The following is a 15,000-nucleotide window of genomic DNA, read 5'->3' as shown; positions in this document are numbered from 1 at the left end:
TATCTTTACCACAATCAAAAGATACCATACTCATAAAACTTAAAAAAGACCAAATTCAATACATGTATATTATGTATGGACTGGTTCATAACCCTTACAGATAAACAATGTTTTCCCCCAAGGTCACCCAAAATATCATCTGAGCCTAAAATGACAGGTCACTCTCAATATGACTACTGATTGAAGTTGGTTATCGTTTCATGCACCGCAGCCTTTTATATTCATTTCAGATTGCATGGACCTGTACGTATATAAATTCTCTTTCATTATTAGTCATGGCAAGCCTGCTACACCAACTAGCACCCATTCAGTATATGACAGATTCTTTTTCTTTATAAAACACTGGTCTTGCTCAATTTAATCCATGTAAGGACAACTTTATAACATTAAAACATGGAGTTGATATATATTTATATATATTATACATATTTCTTTCATTGTTAATATTACACAACTGTCAATTATTCTGTATATATTTTAGCACAATTATAACTAGCACATTTTGCATTCAATCTACTGTCATAGAATTATTAAGAATATGGATAATATCTATTTTGGAGAGCAGAAAACACTGCTATAACACAGTCATAATATTCTTCTTGCCTGTTAAATCTGTAAAGCAATTTTTTGGCTCATACTACAGGATACTAACCTTTGGAAAGACAGATCTCTGAGAAGACTATTGATACATTACATGAGGATTATAACCAGCATTTTATCAGCATTTGTACTTGCATGTACACACTGTATTACATTATAATTCTGCAAGTCACAAATGCTGGCACTATAAAAACCAATTAAGGCAACTAATTTTCCTTTTTGACTGGGGAAAGGCCGAGTGATAATGAAATGTTAAACAGATCCTCTGTATCACACTCGCACAAAAGCCACACTACGAGAGGCTGAGGCATTGGGAACTGAACCCTTAACCCCTAATTGTGAGTTGGGTGATGGAGGGAGGCCTTCCAATTTCTCAACCACAACAGGCTGAGTTTCAAAGGTCCAGTGCTACTATCACATTTGGAGTTTCTCATAATCACACTCAGGCAGCATACAAGAATATGAACAAAACTGCAGATCTTACAGCAACAGATCTGGAAAGAAGACATAGATTTGCTGTAACAGGACTCATTTTGTGAATAATTAATATGTTCAATATCACTGAAAGATCATTCTACAAGCTTTCTCAAAAATAAAAGGCATGAGTAAAACAGAAAGAGAAGAATTAAGATTCATACCTGGAACTGTGCTTGTATTATCCTGACTCTGCTTCTTGTTCAAATTCTGCTCAAATGCTATAAATGGTGAAGGAGGGTTGCTGTTAACTGCATCCTCATTACTAAGCTTGGTCTGACCCAAGTCAATGATCTGTTCAAAGTTTGATGCTGCTGGAGTGACAGCTGTGGTATTGTTTGACGAGTTGATAGGATCTAAGGAACCTAGGAGGTTGTCCGTCCTGAGGGTGAGGAGGAGTAAAGGTTAAGATTTAAGGAATATAAATTAGCAGAAATTGCAGAAATGTAATGAATTCTGATCTCAAAAACTAAAGAATCTCTCTCACAATCTAACAATCTTTCACTCTCTCTTTCAAACAAAGGCAGTACTTCATAATACTTATCTTGAGAGGGTTGCTAGACTTTAAAGTTAATCAGTGTGAAACAGATATGCAAGTTGAAAATAAAAGAAAAAAAACTCCTAAAATTTTGAAAGACGTTTATTTATCTTTAAGCTATGCAAAATCAGGTAGTGAATATTATATGATAGAATTCTATACACTATCACACACTTCCAAAAGCTTATCCTGAAACTTATAAAATCCATGACTACTTTTCTGAAAACCCACAGATTGACAAACTTATCTGAACATGCATGTGCCATATGACTGAGCGATTTTTAAATACTTCTTTTTCTTACAATTTCTGTTGTAGTACATAATACATAACACCTGAATATATTTAGGGTGAATGACACATCCATAGAGCTTTATATCATTAACAGATCATATGAAGTTATTTAAGCTTTATCAAATATAAGTTTTGATCTTTAACCCGTTGCTGACGGGGCGGTTTTGGCTCCTAATGGTCTAAACACCGGAGTATTTCAAGCTCGTAAGCCTAATGCCTCAGGTTGTTTGCCTGCTCTAGCCCTGGCCAACCACTATGTGCCCGATCACCCAGCATGCCGGCCATACAGAAAGCCCTGACAAAATATCTTGTTACTGACAGCAAGTACTGCCATCACTTTACGTAATATCTTGTCACTCGGTGATAGCGGGTTAATGCATATATTTCATAAAATCAATTGTCTTAAAACTTTGTAACATCAGCAATAATAATCACAAATAGTTGATTGTGTTCAAGCAACTTATTAATATACCTTTAGCTGATTTTCAGTAATGAAACTTTCCTAGATTCCACAAACTTTACACAGTACAAACTTAATAGTTTCCAGAATGTAAATACTGAATCACATTCCTTGACCTTAAAAATCTAAACACTTTCTATTTTCAAAAATATTCCTACATATTTTGGGAGGCTTTCTACAGATGTCACAGAATATATACAATCTTATATATCAAATCCAACCAAAACAATATAATTTCAAATAAATATAACCATGAAATTAATACAAGTCTTGTAGGACCTCTCATATTACCGTCAAATAACAATATTCAAAGAAATAATCATTAAAATAATAATGCATAAAAATATAAGAACTATATATATTATATATATATATATATATATCTAGATCTAGATCTAGATCTGTTAAAGTGAATTTTATTTCCCTTATCTACATTAATATTCATGTAATGTTTCCATAATGCTGTAATTATTCCTATTTACAAAAGAGGAATATAAGGAACTGTAGTCAATGTTGTTTCCATTGTCAGATGAAAAAAAATTATTTGTCTCTAAGAAACACTTTAAATTCTGTAACATTATTTTGTCTTCATGAAAACACTCACACTAATGAAAGACTTGAATGACAAAATATTTCTAGAAACTTTAACCCATTAGCAGCGGATGGCAAGATTTGCTGCAAAGGCAGAGTCGGTCATAGACGCGGATGGCACCGTGCCAGACAATGTAAACCAGCCATCCTGGTTAAAACTGCGACCAATGGGTAAAGAGAGCTCATGTTTTTGTCATCTCTTTTAAACAATATTTAGCATGGTTTAGCACCAACTGGAATAAAAAGATAAATAATAAGAAAAATAAAACTAGCTTTCATTATTGAGTGGAATAGCATATACCCATATATCAGGCAGAATTTCTTACATCGTGTATAGTTAGTGCTTTTGGCAGAAATCAAGTATCTACTTTTTTGCACATTCCATATGGTCACTCAAACAGAGTTGTCATTTAGAACAAATTTTATCTTCAATGTATATACAGCAAAGCCTCTTTTAAGTCTCTTATGAGAAACGTCTGCATGATTTCTCTGAATTATGACAAAAAAAAATAGCGTTTTGCAAAAAACAAAGATGTTTTTAATTTCAGAGTAATACTGTGATGTCATTAACCCACACTTGCCTTCTGAATTTTGATCAAATTTCAAAAGCTTTTAATGAAATTTATATTGTTTATTTATTGGAAATCGTTACATAAAAAGTAATCATAGGGTTCATTTTCTGTACAAAGCACTTTGGTTTCTGAGTACACCTATAAAGAAAGATAAAGATAAAAAAAAAAAAAGGAAAAGAAAATATGCAAACTAAAGTTGGAGAGGAAATGGGTACCATTTAATGAGAAAGAAATCTGGAGTGTCAGACGTGATAAAAAAAAAAAAAAAAAAAAAAGTCTTTACACTTGTGTCATTGGGATGCACAAAATTTTGTTTCCTGGTTAAGTATGCTGCCTGTCTTGCTTCATGTGCTGCTACAAGCAAAACTATTTCAAAAGACGGAGAGAAAGGAAGATAGATGCAAGATCCCATGCTCATGAACAACATAATAAAAGTGAGGGCTTTGGACTTAAAGGGCCAAGATTACTACTAACCATCACTTTGTAATGATCATTTATAGATAAATGAACACCTATAAACATACAATGACATCCAAAGATAAAATAAAGCTTTTATTAATGCGTAAAAAGTTTACGATACTTGGCATGAATTCCCTAAAAATTTGTCCATTTAATGCAGGTTGTAGTGTAAGTCTGTTGTCTCTTTACCTTTCTATCTGCACTATAAAAACTTGATGAAATCTGTGAACATCAAAGAAAAGTGCAAAAAAAGGAGGGGGAAAAAAAAAAGAAAAAAAAAAGTGACCTTAATGATAGGTAGTATACAAATGCTTACATTACCAACCTTTCACTCCTTGAGGTCTGTAATTTGTTACAATGTTGAATTTAAGTTCATGGAGCTTTTAAAGAGGTTTCACTGCACATCAATTAACAGCTTGAATTTGAACATTTACTCTCTATTATTTAAAGTCTTGTCAGTAAAACTATGGCTGTCACATTTATATCCTTTTTGTGTATGTGTCTTTTTTACTGAGCTCCTTACTGTACAAATATAACTAAAATGAAACTTGTTCATATTCTTTTCTGACAGAGCCGAGAGGTGTGATTTATAAAAGCTATAAAATAGAACAACAAAGACCGTTGGAATAATATCACTCTATTTTGACCATAACTATGTATTTACTCAAGAGGGTTTTATGCTTTGGGATTTTAAACCAAAATAATAATCACGTCTTCAGTTATTCATGCAAACAAAGTAATTCTCTAAAGCAAAAAAACAAAAACAAAAAAAAGAACAGAAAAAAGATAAGAAACACTGTCTTCACCTACAAAGTTTTGAGGGGAAACTGAAGCAAAGCACCTATTTTTCAATTATCTGACCACCTGATAGGTTAGGAATTACACTGCAGTCATTCAAACATTCAGCCCACCCTTTCATTAACTACTTTCTCATGTTATGCTCCTCTTTATGGAGCTACAAACAACTACATAAAAAAATGTTTTAAAATAGACTAAGGGGTTCATTGTGACCTATTTTTGTAAAATCCCTTTGCTGAGAGGTTATACAATACATTATATAATGAAGCAGATAAACTGCACACTCAGTAAAGATACACTTACCCTTGACTGGTCTGTGCAGGCGTATTATCTACTCCGTTATGATTTACACTATGTACATCACTAATAGTTCCCAACAAGTCTACAGACTGTGTGGGAGTTGTGTCCATGGGCACTGGGGAATCTCCATTCACATGTGGCTCTTCTACTTTAACTGAGGCAATACCACTAATCAGGTCATCGACCATTGAGTTCTCTGAGGCTCGGGTCACCTCAACATTTGAATGCGTCAATTCAACACCCATGGAAGTTGAGGTCACATCGCGGGGAGGTGTAGCCGACTTGACAGCGGGTGCCTTTGAATCAGTTTCAACACCAGCCACAACAGCAATCTCAGAGACTGGGCCTGCATCAGGCTGTGATGGTTTGGATGAGGCATCACTTGAAGGCTGAGCAGGCTCTGATGATGCATCACTTGGGGGCTGGCTGGAACTCTCGCTTTGGGCAACAAGAGCATTGATCATGGAGTCTGTCATGCTGCTGCTCATATCACCTTCATTGAAGCCCTTGGTTTCATCAGATGGAGTCTTGGCTTCAGCCTGGAATACAAAAGATATCACTAGTAATGAAGTCAATATATGCACTCAGATAACAGAAGTAGGCATGACCAGGGGAAAAGTGACTTTCATGATCAAACATCCATTAGAACAATATGCCACATCCTCCAATTCTATCAGATGTAAATTGAGAGACTTACATTTGAATGAAAATGAACTATTAATATGACCTTCACTCTATCAACATGCTAAAACCAATAATGGTCTGATGCAGTTACATTGTATTTGTATATCAGAGCTTATCCTGATTCCTTTACATTATCAAGTCATCTTACAAAAAAGGTGAATTCTAATATAACAACATCACTAATAACACAACTTAATCATCCTGCAATATTGTTCTTTAATGATAATGAATCAATTACGAAAGATAGATCTTGAGAGAAAGATTAGGGGAAATGATACATGAAAGGGCCAGATGCAAGAGTAAATAAGAATGTAAGTGAAGACATCAGTGAGCATTTCCTAGAACAAGAGTATCAGGAGTCAAATATGCCATATATGAATCTAGCAGTAAATTAGCTAGCATGTCATAATCCGCTGATAGGAGGAAACTACTTCAAAACATCCCAAGACTTTTCATTTTACTCCAACAAGCCAACATAAGTTCCTACTACACATAATGCATTTTCCCCTTCTGAATCCATGTAGGCTTCTTGGGATGAAAACATTATTAGCATTCATTAATCAGGGCAACATGTAGAAGATCAAGCATTACAAAAGGCTTGAAAATATGTATCCTCAGCGACATTGTCTAAAATTCAAAATAATACTTTAGCAATAAATGCATTACTGGAATCATTGACTTTTTATTTCTTTTTCATCCTTTTTTTTACCTTTGACTTAGAAATCTGAACTTCTACTTTGTTCCACAACAAAACCTGAAAAAACAATATGGAATAGAACTCTACAACAAGATATCTACATCATATGGTGTAGGTCTATTCTTTATGATAATTTTTATAAATCTTTATCTCTGCACTTTCTGATATTACCATAAATACCTGTACCTACATATAACTCATAAATTCAACCACTTTATTGTCTCTAGTCACTCACAAATGATATCATAGAATTACTTCTATGAAAGTCCTAAACAGAAACAACAAAAAAACATAAAGACAAATATACAAAGAACCACATGCCTTTACATCCACCCTAAAGACAAAAGACACTCACCTTGGTAGGAGTGTTTGAACCCCCCTTGCCACGAGTCCTGGCCATGATGGCTGCAACGCGGCTCTTACGGGCCTGGCGCTCTTCTTCCTCACGGCGTAGTTTTTCCTCTGCCTCAAGACGCTTCTGCTGTTCTATGCGCTCATTCTATGAGACAAAACAAGAAAATTAACCGAATTTTATAACTTATTACATCATAATAATGATGAAAATAGTAATACACAATGACAAGAAAACTTAATAATAACAATACCTCTTCCCTCTGCTTCTCCTCCTCTTCCTTCTTCTTTGCCTCTTCTTCTCGGAGGCGATCAGCTTCCTCAATTGCCTTTCTCAAACGCTCCTCTTCAGCCTTCTTCTGATCTTCAATCATCTTGAGGTACTCCTCCTCCTCTCTTCTTTCACGCTCTTCTTCTGCCAACTAAACATACAATTATTAATACTATATGATGAATCTTCTTCACATTTCAATGAACACAAAGCCATGTATTGCTAAACAGAAGAACTAGTAAAGCTATTAGAGATTTTTTCTTTTATTGAGAAAATGGCAATTTTGTGCATATCTAAATATTTTATGTGAAAGCTGGAAAACAACACAAGTATGAAATGGTAACTTGAAAATAAATTAAGAAAAAATAGCAAGAAATAAGTGTAAAATTCTTGTATTACAAGTACATCTCAATAATTATAATATCAAAAAACAAAATATCAGATGCAAATCATTATATCAAAAGAATTACAGAAAAATACCTGAAGGGAATAACTTCTAATATACTTGAATTTCCTTTCACTGATGACTACATACCTGCTTCTGGCGTTCCATTTCAAGCTCTCGTTCCTTGGCCTCTCTTGCCTGGCGCCTCTTTTCTGCAAGGGCTGCCTTGTAATCCTCCTCTGTTGCATACCCTGTGACAGGTTTATCTGATGCCTTCTTGATCATGGTTTTCTCTGATTCTTCAGTCTTCTCCAAGTTCTCCTGAGAACCTTCCTTTTCCTTTTCCTTTTCCTTTTCCTTTGGAGATTCATTGTCTTGAGGCTCTTTTGCAGCTGATTCTTGTGGAGTGGCAGGTGTGGGTTCCTCAGTGGGCTGCACTTTAGCATCAGTGTCATTAACTGTGGGTTCAACAGTGGGTTCAGCAACCTCTTCAGGCTTGCTCTGCTCAACAGGGGCAAGAACTGGAGCTTCCTGACTGGCATCTGCAGTATCAGGCTTTGGTTCTGCAGTGGCATCAGTTTCTGCCTTCTGCTGTTTAGTTTCCTTGTTATTTTGCTCAGCAGGTTTGTCTTCCTTCTGTGGAGAGGCCCTCTTTTCTTTTGATCCAGGGAGTGGTTTGCTTTCAACAGCTGGAGAATGCAGAGGGGTGGTCTTTGGAGTAGTCTTTGTCTTTGGTGTTGACTTACTCTTCTCCACAGCTTTTTTCGCTGCATTCTCAGCCTTGACCTGTGATGGAGTCTTCTTGGGTGTTGTAGCTTTTACTGGTGTGCGTGCTGGAGTGGATGGAGCACTTCTGTCAGAGCCTGCACTCTTGGCTCTTGCTGGTTTTGTTGATGAAGTTGAGCCAACAGACACTGAAATAATTTTCATATCATATGAATAGGGAGCATGAAAGACATTAATGACAAGAAGTATGTAAGCAAAATCAAGGAAGGCTCAGGCCTTGAAATCATTCTACAAAAGCATTTTTGAAAGTAAAGAAGAACAGAAGATCTGAAATGGCAGGCAAATCACAAGGCAAAGCAAAGAAGTTTAGATGTAGAAAACACATACATTTCCTCTCCATGGGCCTGCTTTCCCTGGAGGGTGTAACGGCATCTCTGGGTTTATCAGCTGAAGAGAGTGAAGATCCAGCAATGCTGAGAGGGCGAGGCTTGCGGGGAGAGGTGCGGGATCTGAGGGACACTTGGCTGCTGTTGTTTGATCCCTGACTCAGGGCTGAGGTGGGACGTGAGGGAGAGTTCGGGGTGACCGTTCCACTGCGCATGCCTGTGGGGGCAGAGCAAGCCAGCACGCTGTGTTAAGCTGGGCTTCAAACAATATACAGAAGCCAGCATAAGCTTGACAGACACACAAACACATATATCACATGACAAGTTTATCCATGGAAAGTTTTATGGACAATATGCTCATCAGGTCTTTCTAGCAATGTCTAGTTAAAGAGTTGATTTTAATGCAGATGAATTGTAGATAAGGCATCAGATTGACCATCTTAGCAAGTTTGAATCTCTATTCTATCACAAAGCATAGAACACAGAGCAAGAAGATGCTACATTAATATCATTTAGATAGGATACTATATAGTACATTCAAAGTTCTAGAACATGAAGTATGTCAAAGAGGAAAAAAGAAGGTGAAGGACCTAAGTGGAATTGTTTGTTAGCAGATGTGTGCTGTAGTATGTTACAGATACAGTACTGCAAGATTATAGAATCATTAACAAAATAAATACTTGCTCGACAAACATCCTTTCTTTGACATACAAAGTATGTATATACACAAACAAACATTCAATCATCAACACAATCAGTTTAGTAATGTTTTTAGTAGGTCAATACTTTGTTAATATCAGTAGTTGTCCATACCATATTGGTTAATTTGTTACCACATATCAATCAACTGACTTAACATGAATCGTTTCCAAACACAGCCAGTTGGAAAGACTTCCAAGCTACTTATACTGTACCTTCATTTCCGTTGATGGTGTCCCCACCTCTTGTCACTTACCTCGAAGTCTACATAAGCCTACTGACTGACTTCACTGATGGGCAAGACTCAGGGGGGAGCCAAGCAAACCTACCATCAAGCTAAACTTTGTGAAGAAAATTATCTCAGTGGGAAGTTTCATCTCACAAGCAAACACAAGCTCAAAAGGCAAAACATGTGTTTGAATCCATGTTTTCTCATCCAAAAGAAAGGGGTTGCAAATGTGTGGGTGGTTGGAGTGTAAAACTGTAAATACTTGTGATTTGTGTGTGAGCATTTCAGTGTAAGAACACTAATGCTCCCATATGATTTTGTAATTCAGGTGTGTCATAGACTGTTTAAGTGTGAAGCATTTAACTTTGGGTGCCAAGCATTAACATGTAATGGGGGAAAGAGCATCATGCTATTCATTCCATACTTGATTTTGATTTGCATCTTTCTGAAAGTGGTAACTGATAATGAAACTTTCCCAATTCCTTTTCACTGATTAAAAATTAAGACTCCTATTCATTACTTAAAGTCATCATATTTACAAAACATGCTATCCCTTTAAAAAAAAAGTGCTATATAGACAAACACTTTAGATAATACTTATAGAGTAAATGAAGTCACTTGCTAAATTATGCTAAAACCATCTGAATATATTTTGGAATGATAACTATACTTTAGAACTCACACCAGCATTATCTATTGTAATCAAAGATTTAAAAACGATAAAATATGCATGTATATATTTGCTAACAAACGCAGTATCTAAATAAGTGTAATAACAGAAGTGCAAGTGTATGTAGAACATCAAAACAGAAGTACTGTAACCAGAAATAAAAACAGAAATAAAAAAGTTTTAGAAAGTGGGAAAATTTCAGAAAGATCCACTAAACAGAGAAATCTATCAATCAATGTTTGTGAAATAATAATTTTCTGTTTTACATTATGTCTCCTCTGGATAGACCAAGACAGTACAGTAGTATGATTTCTGTCCATAAGTAATCAATCAGGCCATCAGTAGTACACAGATGACATGAACAAAAGGTACTCACTAGCACCACACAACCAAGTTTCCTGCCTAGAGCATAAATCTACAAGCTGGATTCATGGCCTCAATTTCTATTTGCAGTAAAGTAGCATTTGACTGATTGTTAAAAGAAAGCAAGTTAACAGACTCATGGAATTAGCATAAAATTATATATTTTACTCCTTTCATACTAGAAGGATCTTTTATTACCAAACTTACCAATATTGCATAAGTATTGACAAACCTTTGCTTATATTTGACCATTCTTGTTTTCACTTCTAATTAGTAATACTCATTTCTTTAGGCAGTACAAAGACTTCAGAATAAATCATTTCCAGGAAATCAACAAACACTTGAGGACTATAATAAAAAACAAACACACACTAAGTCACAAAATTCTTTTCCCAAAACCTTAAATAAAATAAAATAGAACATTAATTGTGTCTTTAAGACACTTGAATCAAGTGTGAAAGTTTCCTTGTTGTGTGGAGCTACCGTGTTACAGAGAATCATACCATCATGCTGGAGAAGCCATGGCACTCACAGAATACCACCAAAGTCAAGCAGGTAATGCAACAGCACAATACCCCAGAGGAAGCAGAGACAGGCTGAGCGACCAAGGAAGAGAAATGGGGGGGCAGAAGAAGCAGGGTGGGACTCAGACTTTCTTTCCCCTATTTGAGTTATGGGGAACTCCTGTTCCCAATTTTAATATTCATTAGTGCAAGTTGTGTGATAAATAATATTCCTTTACCAGTTTCAAATGTTATGTGGGTAATTAATAATCAAGTGTCATTAACATGGTGAAATAATAGTTCCATGATGGATCTAAGGCAACATGTTTAATCTAAGATGCCCAGATAATCCAAGAAGTAATATTTATTATTGGCAATTACAAATGACATTACACTTATTCTAGTTATGGTATTTTCTCTTCACATCAAGAACATCAAAATCTTTTTAGCAATTATCAAAGTGAAAGTCAGAATTATACTCTACAATACCCATAAAAATAATTATGGTGAAGGTGGTACAAACATCTGCACAAAGTAGCAATTATAGTGTTCCACTCTCTAGACAAGTACAGCAACTTCTAGCAGCCTTGCAGTTTGGAACAAACTATGGAACATTTTTACAGGAACAAGCTTCACAGTCACCATCAGCAGCAGAGTCTCTATCTATTGCCAGTCTACTATATATATAAAACACAAGTACCTCATACATATTGCCAGATTACATCTGTAGGAACTATCATCTGTCCATGCATATTTTTTATATATTGCATATATATTTTGTTCCTTTTGTAAAAACATGAATAAAAATAGACACTTCATTTGAAAAGCATTTTGGAGAGAGTAACATTTGCAAGTTATTATATACAAGTGTTCAATGTGATCCCATGAAAAGAGGGTGAGTCTGGGTCCCAGAGCCTGGCATGCAACCTACCTTGTGTTGTACAGCTACTCTTCGTACTGCTGGTACTGCTGTCTCCACTGGAAGTCAAGGCTACACCTCGCAGTTTTTTCTGTCTAAGCATCTCAGCACGCGTCATACGAGGCTGTGCCAGAGTGACAGAGCTGCGAGATACTCCTCTGTCTAACTGGCCACTTGTTATGTCAAGAGCGTGACCAGTCTGGGTTCTGGCAGGTCGCGGCCCCAGGTGACACATGCTCTTGGACATGGTGCGAGCAGGCTGACTCATGCGCACAGAAGGGGTAGTCTCATGCAGGGGTGCAAGAGGGGGGTTGCGTTGGCGTGGCCGGGCCAGTTCATCCAGCCTTCCTAGTGACAACGCCCTACCTGGCGATCGGTGGCGAGGACTACTTCGAGTGCTGCCAGACGAGTCTCGCAAACTCGGCATTGCTGGCATCAGATCGGTGCGTCGTCTTGCTGCTGAGGCAGGGATTGCTGCAGTCATTGATCTTGTCATAAGATCTTCACCTGCACACACGCGCATTCATAGATTAGTATTAAAATAATAACCATTATCATTAATTAAACATCTATCCTCTTTCAAGGCTTACAATATTTCCAAGTTCCATTAACATGGGAAGCATATTCTTTTGTACATAATAGGGGCAAAAAGAGCAAAGATATATAGGCTTTCTGAATAGTAGTGACTAATTTTGGTACCATCAAATTAGTTATTTTATAAAGATTATGGAAACTGGCACTTCAATATATTCCCTGCAGATCATAGGTGGAATTTTATAATGTACAGTTCATAATTAATTGTCACTATAAAAGCACTGAGAACTGCTCAACTCATATGTAAAACTCTTGAGGTTTAAGCATCTATTTCTTCATTTAAATATCTTTATAAAAGTAAATCTAGAAGCATCTACTATTCATCAAAATATGCACATGTTGGAACTGAATTACAGATATAATTACACAGGGCTTTATAGAAACTTTTTTTTTGTTATTAGATTTCTATTTCTACACTACAGTGCCTATAATAGCATAGATAAATTGCTTTTCAATCTTTTCTGGAAATAAATGAGAAACTATAAAAAGATCTTCTTTATAATTTCATTAATCCTTGATCTGTAACAACTCCCCTTTCCTAAAATAAAGAATAGAAGGTCTGATGATTACAAAATGAAATAAAAATTAAGGACAAACTTGCTTTTGGAAAGATATTCAGAAAAATATTACAGTATAGAAAACATCATACCAATTCCACACATCCAACCCAATGACAACATCAAAACAAAAGCTGCCGATTGACTTAAAGTGAATGTAATTTATTTTAGCATAGACACTTGTCTCAAGACTATTTCTTCACAAAATGAAATGCAGCAATAAAGTATTCATATTTGTGGAGACATTAAAATGTTTTCATAAAAACAGATTTGTGACTGCTCTACAAAATACTCTGACATTAATGTTCCTGAAATTCATCTGTTCTATTGTCAAATTGAAGTTCTAATTGAGTAGCTCAAACAAATAAATGAATAGTAAAAAACACCAATATTTGGAATGAACCAAAAGATTCCACAATAAATGGCTATTCCATGAACAAACTCTCTACAGTCACAAAAAAGCATACAATGATGCAACAGAATAAATACAGTCTGAAAGAAATACAAAAGGAACATTTGGAGGACCAACTAAAGTAGCTGAGATGGCACCTGAAAAAAAGGACGAGCATAAACATGCTTTAACAAATCAGTACCATGCAGATAAGACAAATAAAAACATAGCAAAAAGACTGCAGACAAATGCACATAGACAAGGATCTATCAAGGACTAGGGGAACTCAAAGATCAAAAAGCATTTGATCTAAATTGTTTTTTTAATCAATTTGGAGTATACAGGACTTTTGTTACTCCTTGGGACCAAAGGGCCCTTCAATTAACAATCTCTACTGTTTTACTGATCACGGTGTGAAAATGGATCCCACTCTCTAGAAGCCAATGTTAATGGAAGTGATTAACTCTGATGACCAATCTTAACCATTCCAGATAGGCCTAATATGCATTCATTTCTCCAGACACCTTTTTTAAAAGTTGGTTAAAGGTAAATATGAGTTATCATTATTAAAGCTTAAGTCCAACAAATGCCACAAGACAAACTATCGAATACTTAAGGGTCTCTAAATATAAGAAGAAGCAATGAACACCATTCTCAGCTGTTAAAAGTAAGACATCTACAAGTAGAGCATTCCTTCAGGAGGCATCCTTGGGTTAGCCAACTTGCAAACTCACCACCAAAAGTGCACCCAGCCCCAGTAAATACAGAAGCAGTTCTACGAGAATAGCACGTGGAAGATGTGGGTGTCGTGGCCGGTGAGGGAGAGGCCAGGTTGCCGCTACCACCGCTAGTTTGATTTGCGGGACCCAGCGCAGTGAAGTTATCCCCAAACTCCCACACACAGAAACGTGATTGGGATGAGTTTGTTGGGGTTTTGTCTGAGGATGAGGATGATGTTGAAGAAGGAAGAGCAGAGGCATCTTTGGAAGAGTGGTGGTGAGTAGATTTAGGAGGCTGAGGGGTTGAGGATCTGACCCAAGAGAGGGCAGAGGGAGGGGTTTTGCGCTCCAGTGACGAGTCACGTGACTTGGTCAGCCGGGTACCTTGGGTAGTAGGGGGATGTTTTTGGTAGGTGGGGCTGCTGTCGTCCCAGTGAAACACTTCATACATCGAGCTCGACATACGCAGGTCTGTAACAACAATGTAGCACTGTTGAACAGACATGCAAGGTGCAGCTTAGCAAGGGCAGTCGTAACTTTCTCTTGGAGTGAATAAAGAAGGAGCATTCTGTATGACTGACCATAGGTGTGGTGCAATGATGAAGTCTGTGAAATGAGCAAGTGCTTGATTTGCTGTTCCAAACCCAAATGTGCTCTGTGAATGAATATACTGTGCAAATGTATAAATAACTTGATGCATCTCTTTCCACCGATCAGTAATCTGGCGTATCCATACATGTAGACTTAAAATCATAAAATTCTGTGTTTGATT

General features: G+C 36.4%; 1 protein-coding gene across 29 annotated transcripts in view; it reads right to left on the bottom strand.

Moving 5' to 3' along the window:
* LOC122261387 (uncharacterized) overlaps positions 1-15,000 on the bottom strand; it is a 121,421-nt gene that overhangs the window by 698 nt on the left and 105,723 nt on the right. For 3 of the 29 annotated variants that reach the window (XM_086542361.1, XM_086542362.1, XM_086542365.1), the window contains 9 exons: positions 14,244-14,699; positions 11,980-12,474; positions 8,586-8,801; positions 7,623-8,386; positions 7,071-7,238; positions 6,821-6,964; positions 5,088-5,623; positions 1,239-1,456; positions 1-1,094 (listed from right to left, as the gene is read on the bottom strand). The exon at positions 1-1,094 is cut by the window's left edge and continues 698 nt beyond it. In XM_086542361.1, the coding sequence (XP_086398487.1) occupies positions 1,081-1,094; positions 1,239-1,456; positions 5,088-5,623; positions 6,821-6,964; positions 7,071-7,238; positions 7,623-8,386; positions 8,586-8,801; positions 11,980-12,474; positions 14,244-14,699 (3,011 nt within the window). In that variant the 3' untranslated portion in view covers positions 1-1,080. The remainder of the gene's footprint in view (positions 1,095-1,238; positions 1,457-5,087; positions 5,624-6,820; positions 6,965-7,070; positions 7,239-7,622; positions 8,387-8,585; positions 8,802-11,979; positions 12,475-14,243; positions 14,700-15,000) is intronic. The other 26 variants (XM_086542367.1, XM_086542369.1, XM_086542374.1 and 23 more) reach the window with 13 other exon arrangements.

This window comes from Penaeus japonicus, unplaced genomic scaffold (genome assembly GCF_977035675.1).
Source record: "Penaeus japonicus unplaced genomic scaffold, GWHDUDI00000001_assembly GWHDUDI00000012, whole genome shotgun sequence".
NCBI classification, from domain to species: domain Eukaryota; kingdom Metazoa; phylum Arthropoda; class Malacostraca; order Decapoda; family Penaeidae; genus Penaeus; species Penaeus japonicus.
This window is presented reverse-complemented; position numbering and strand designations above follow the sequence as displayed.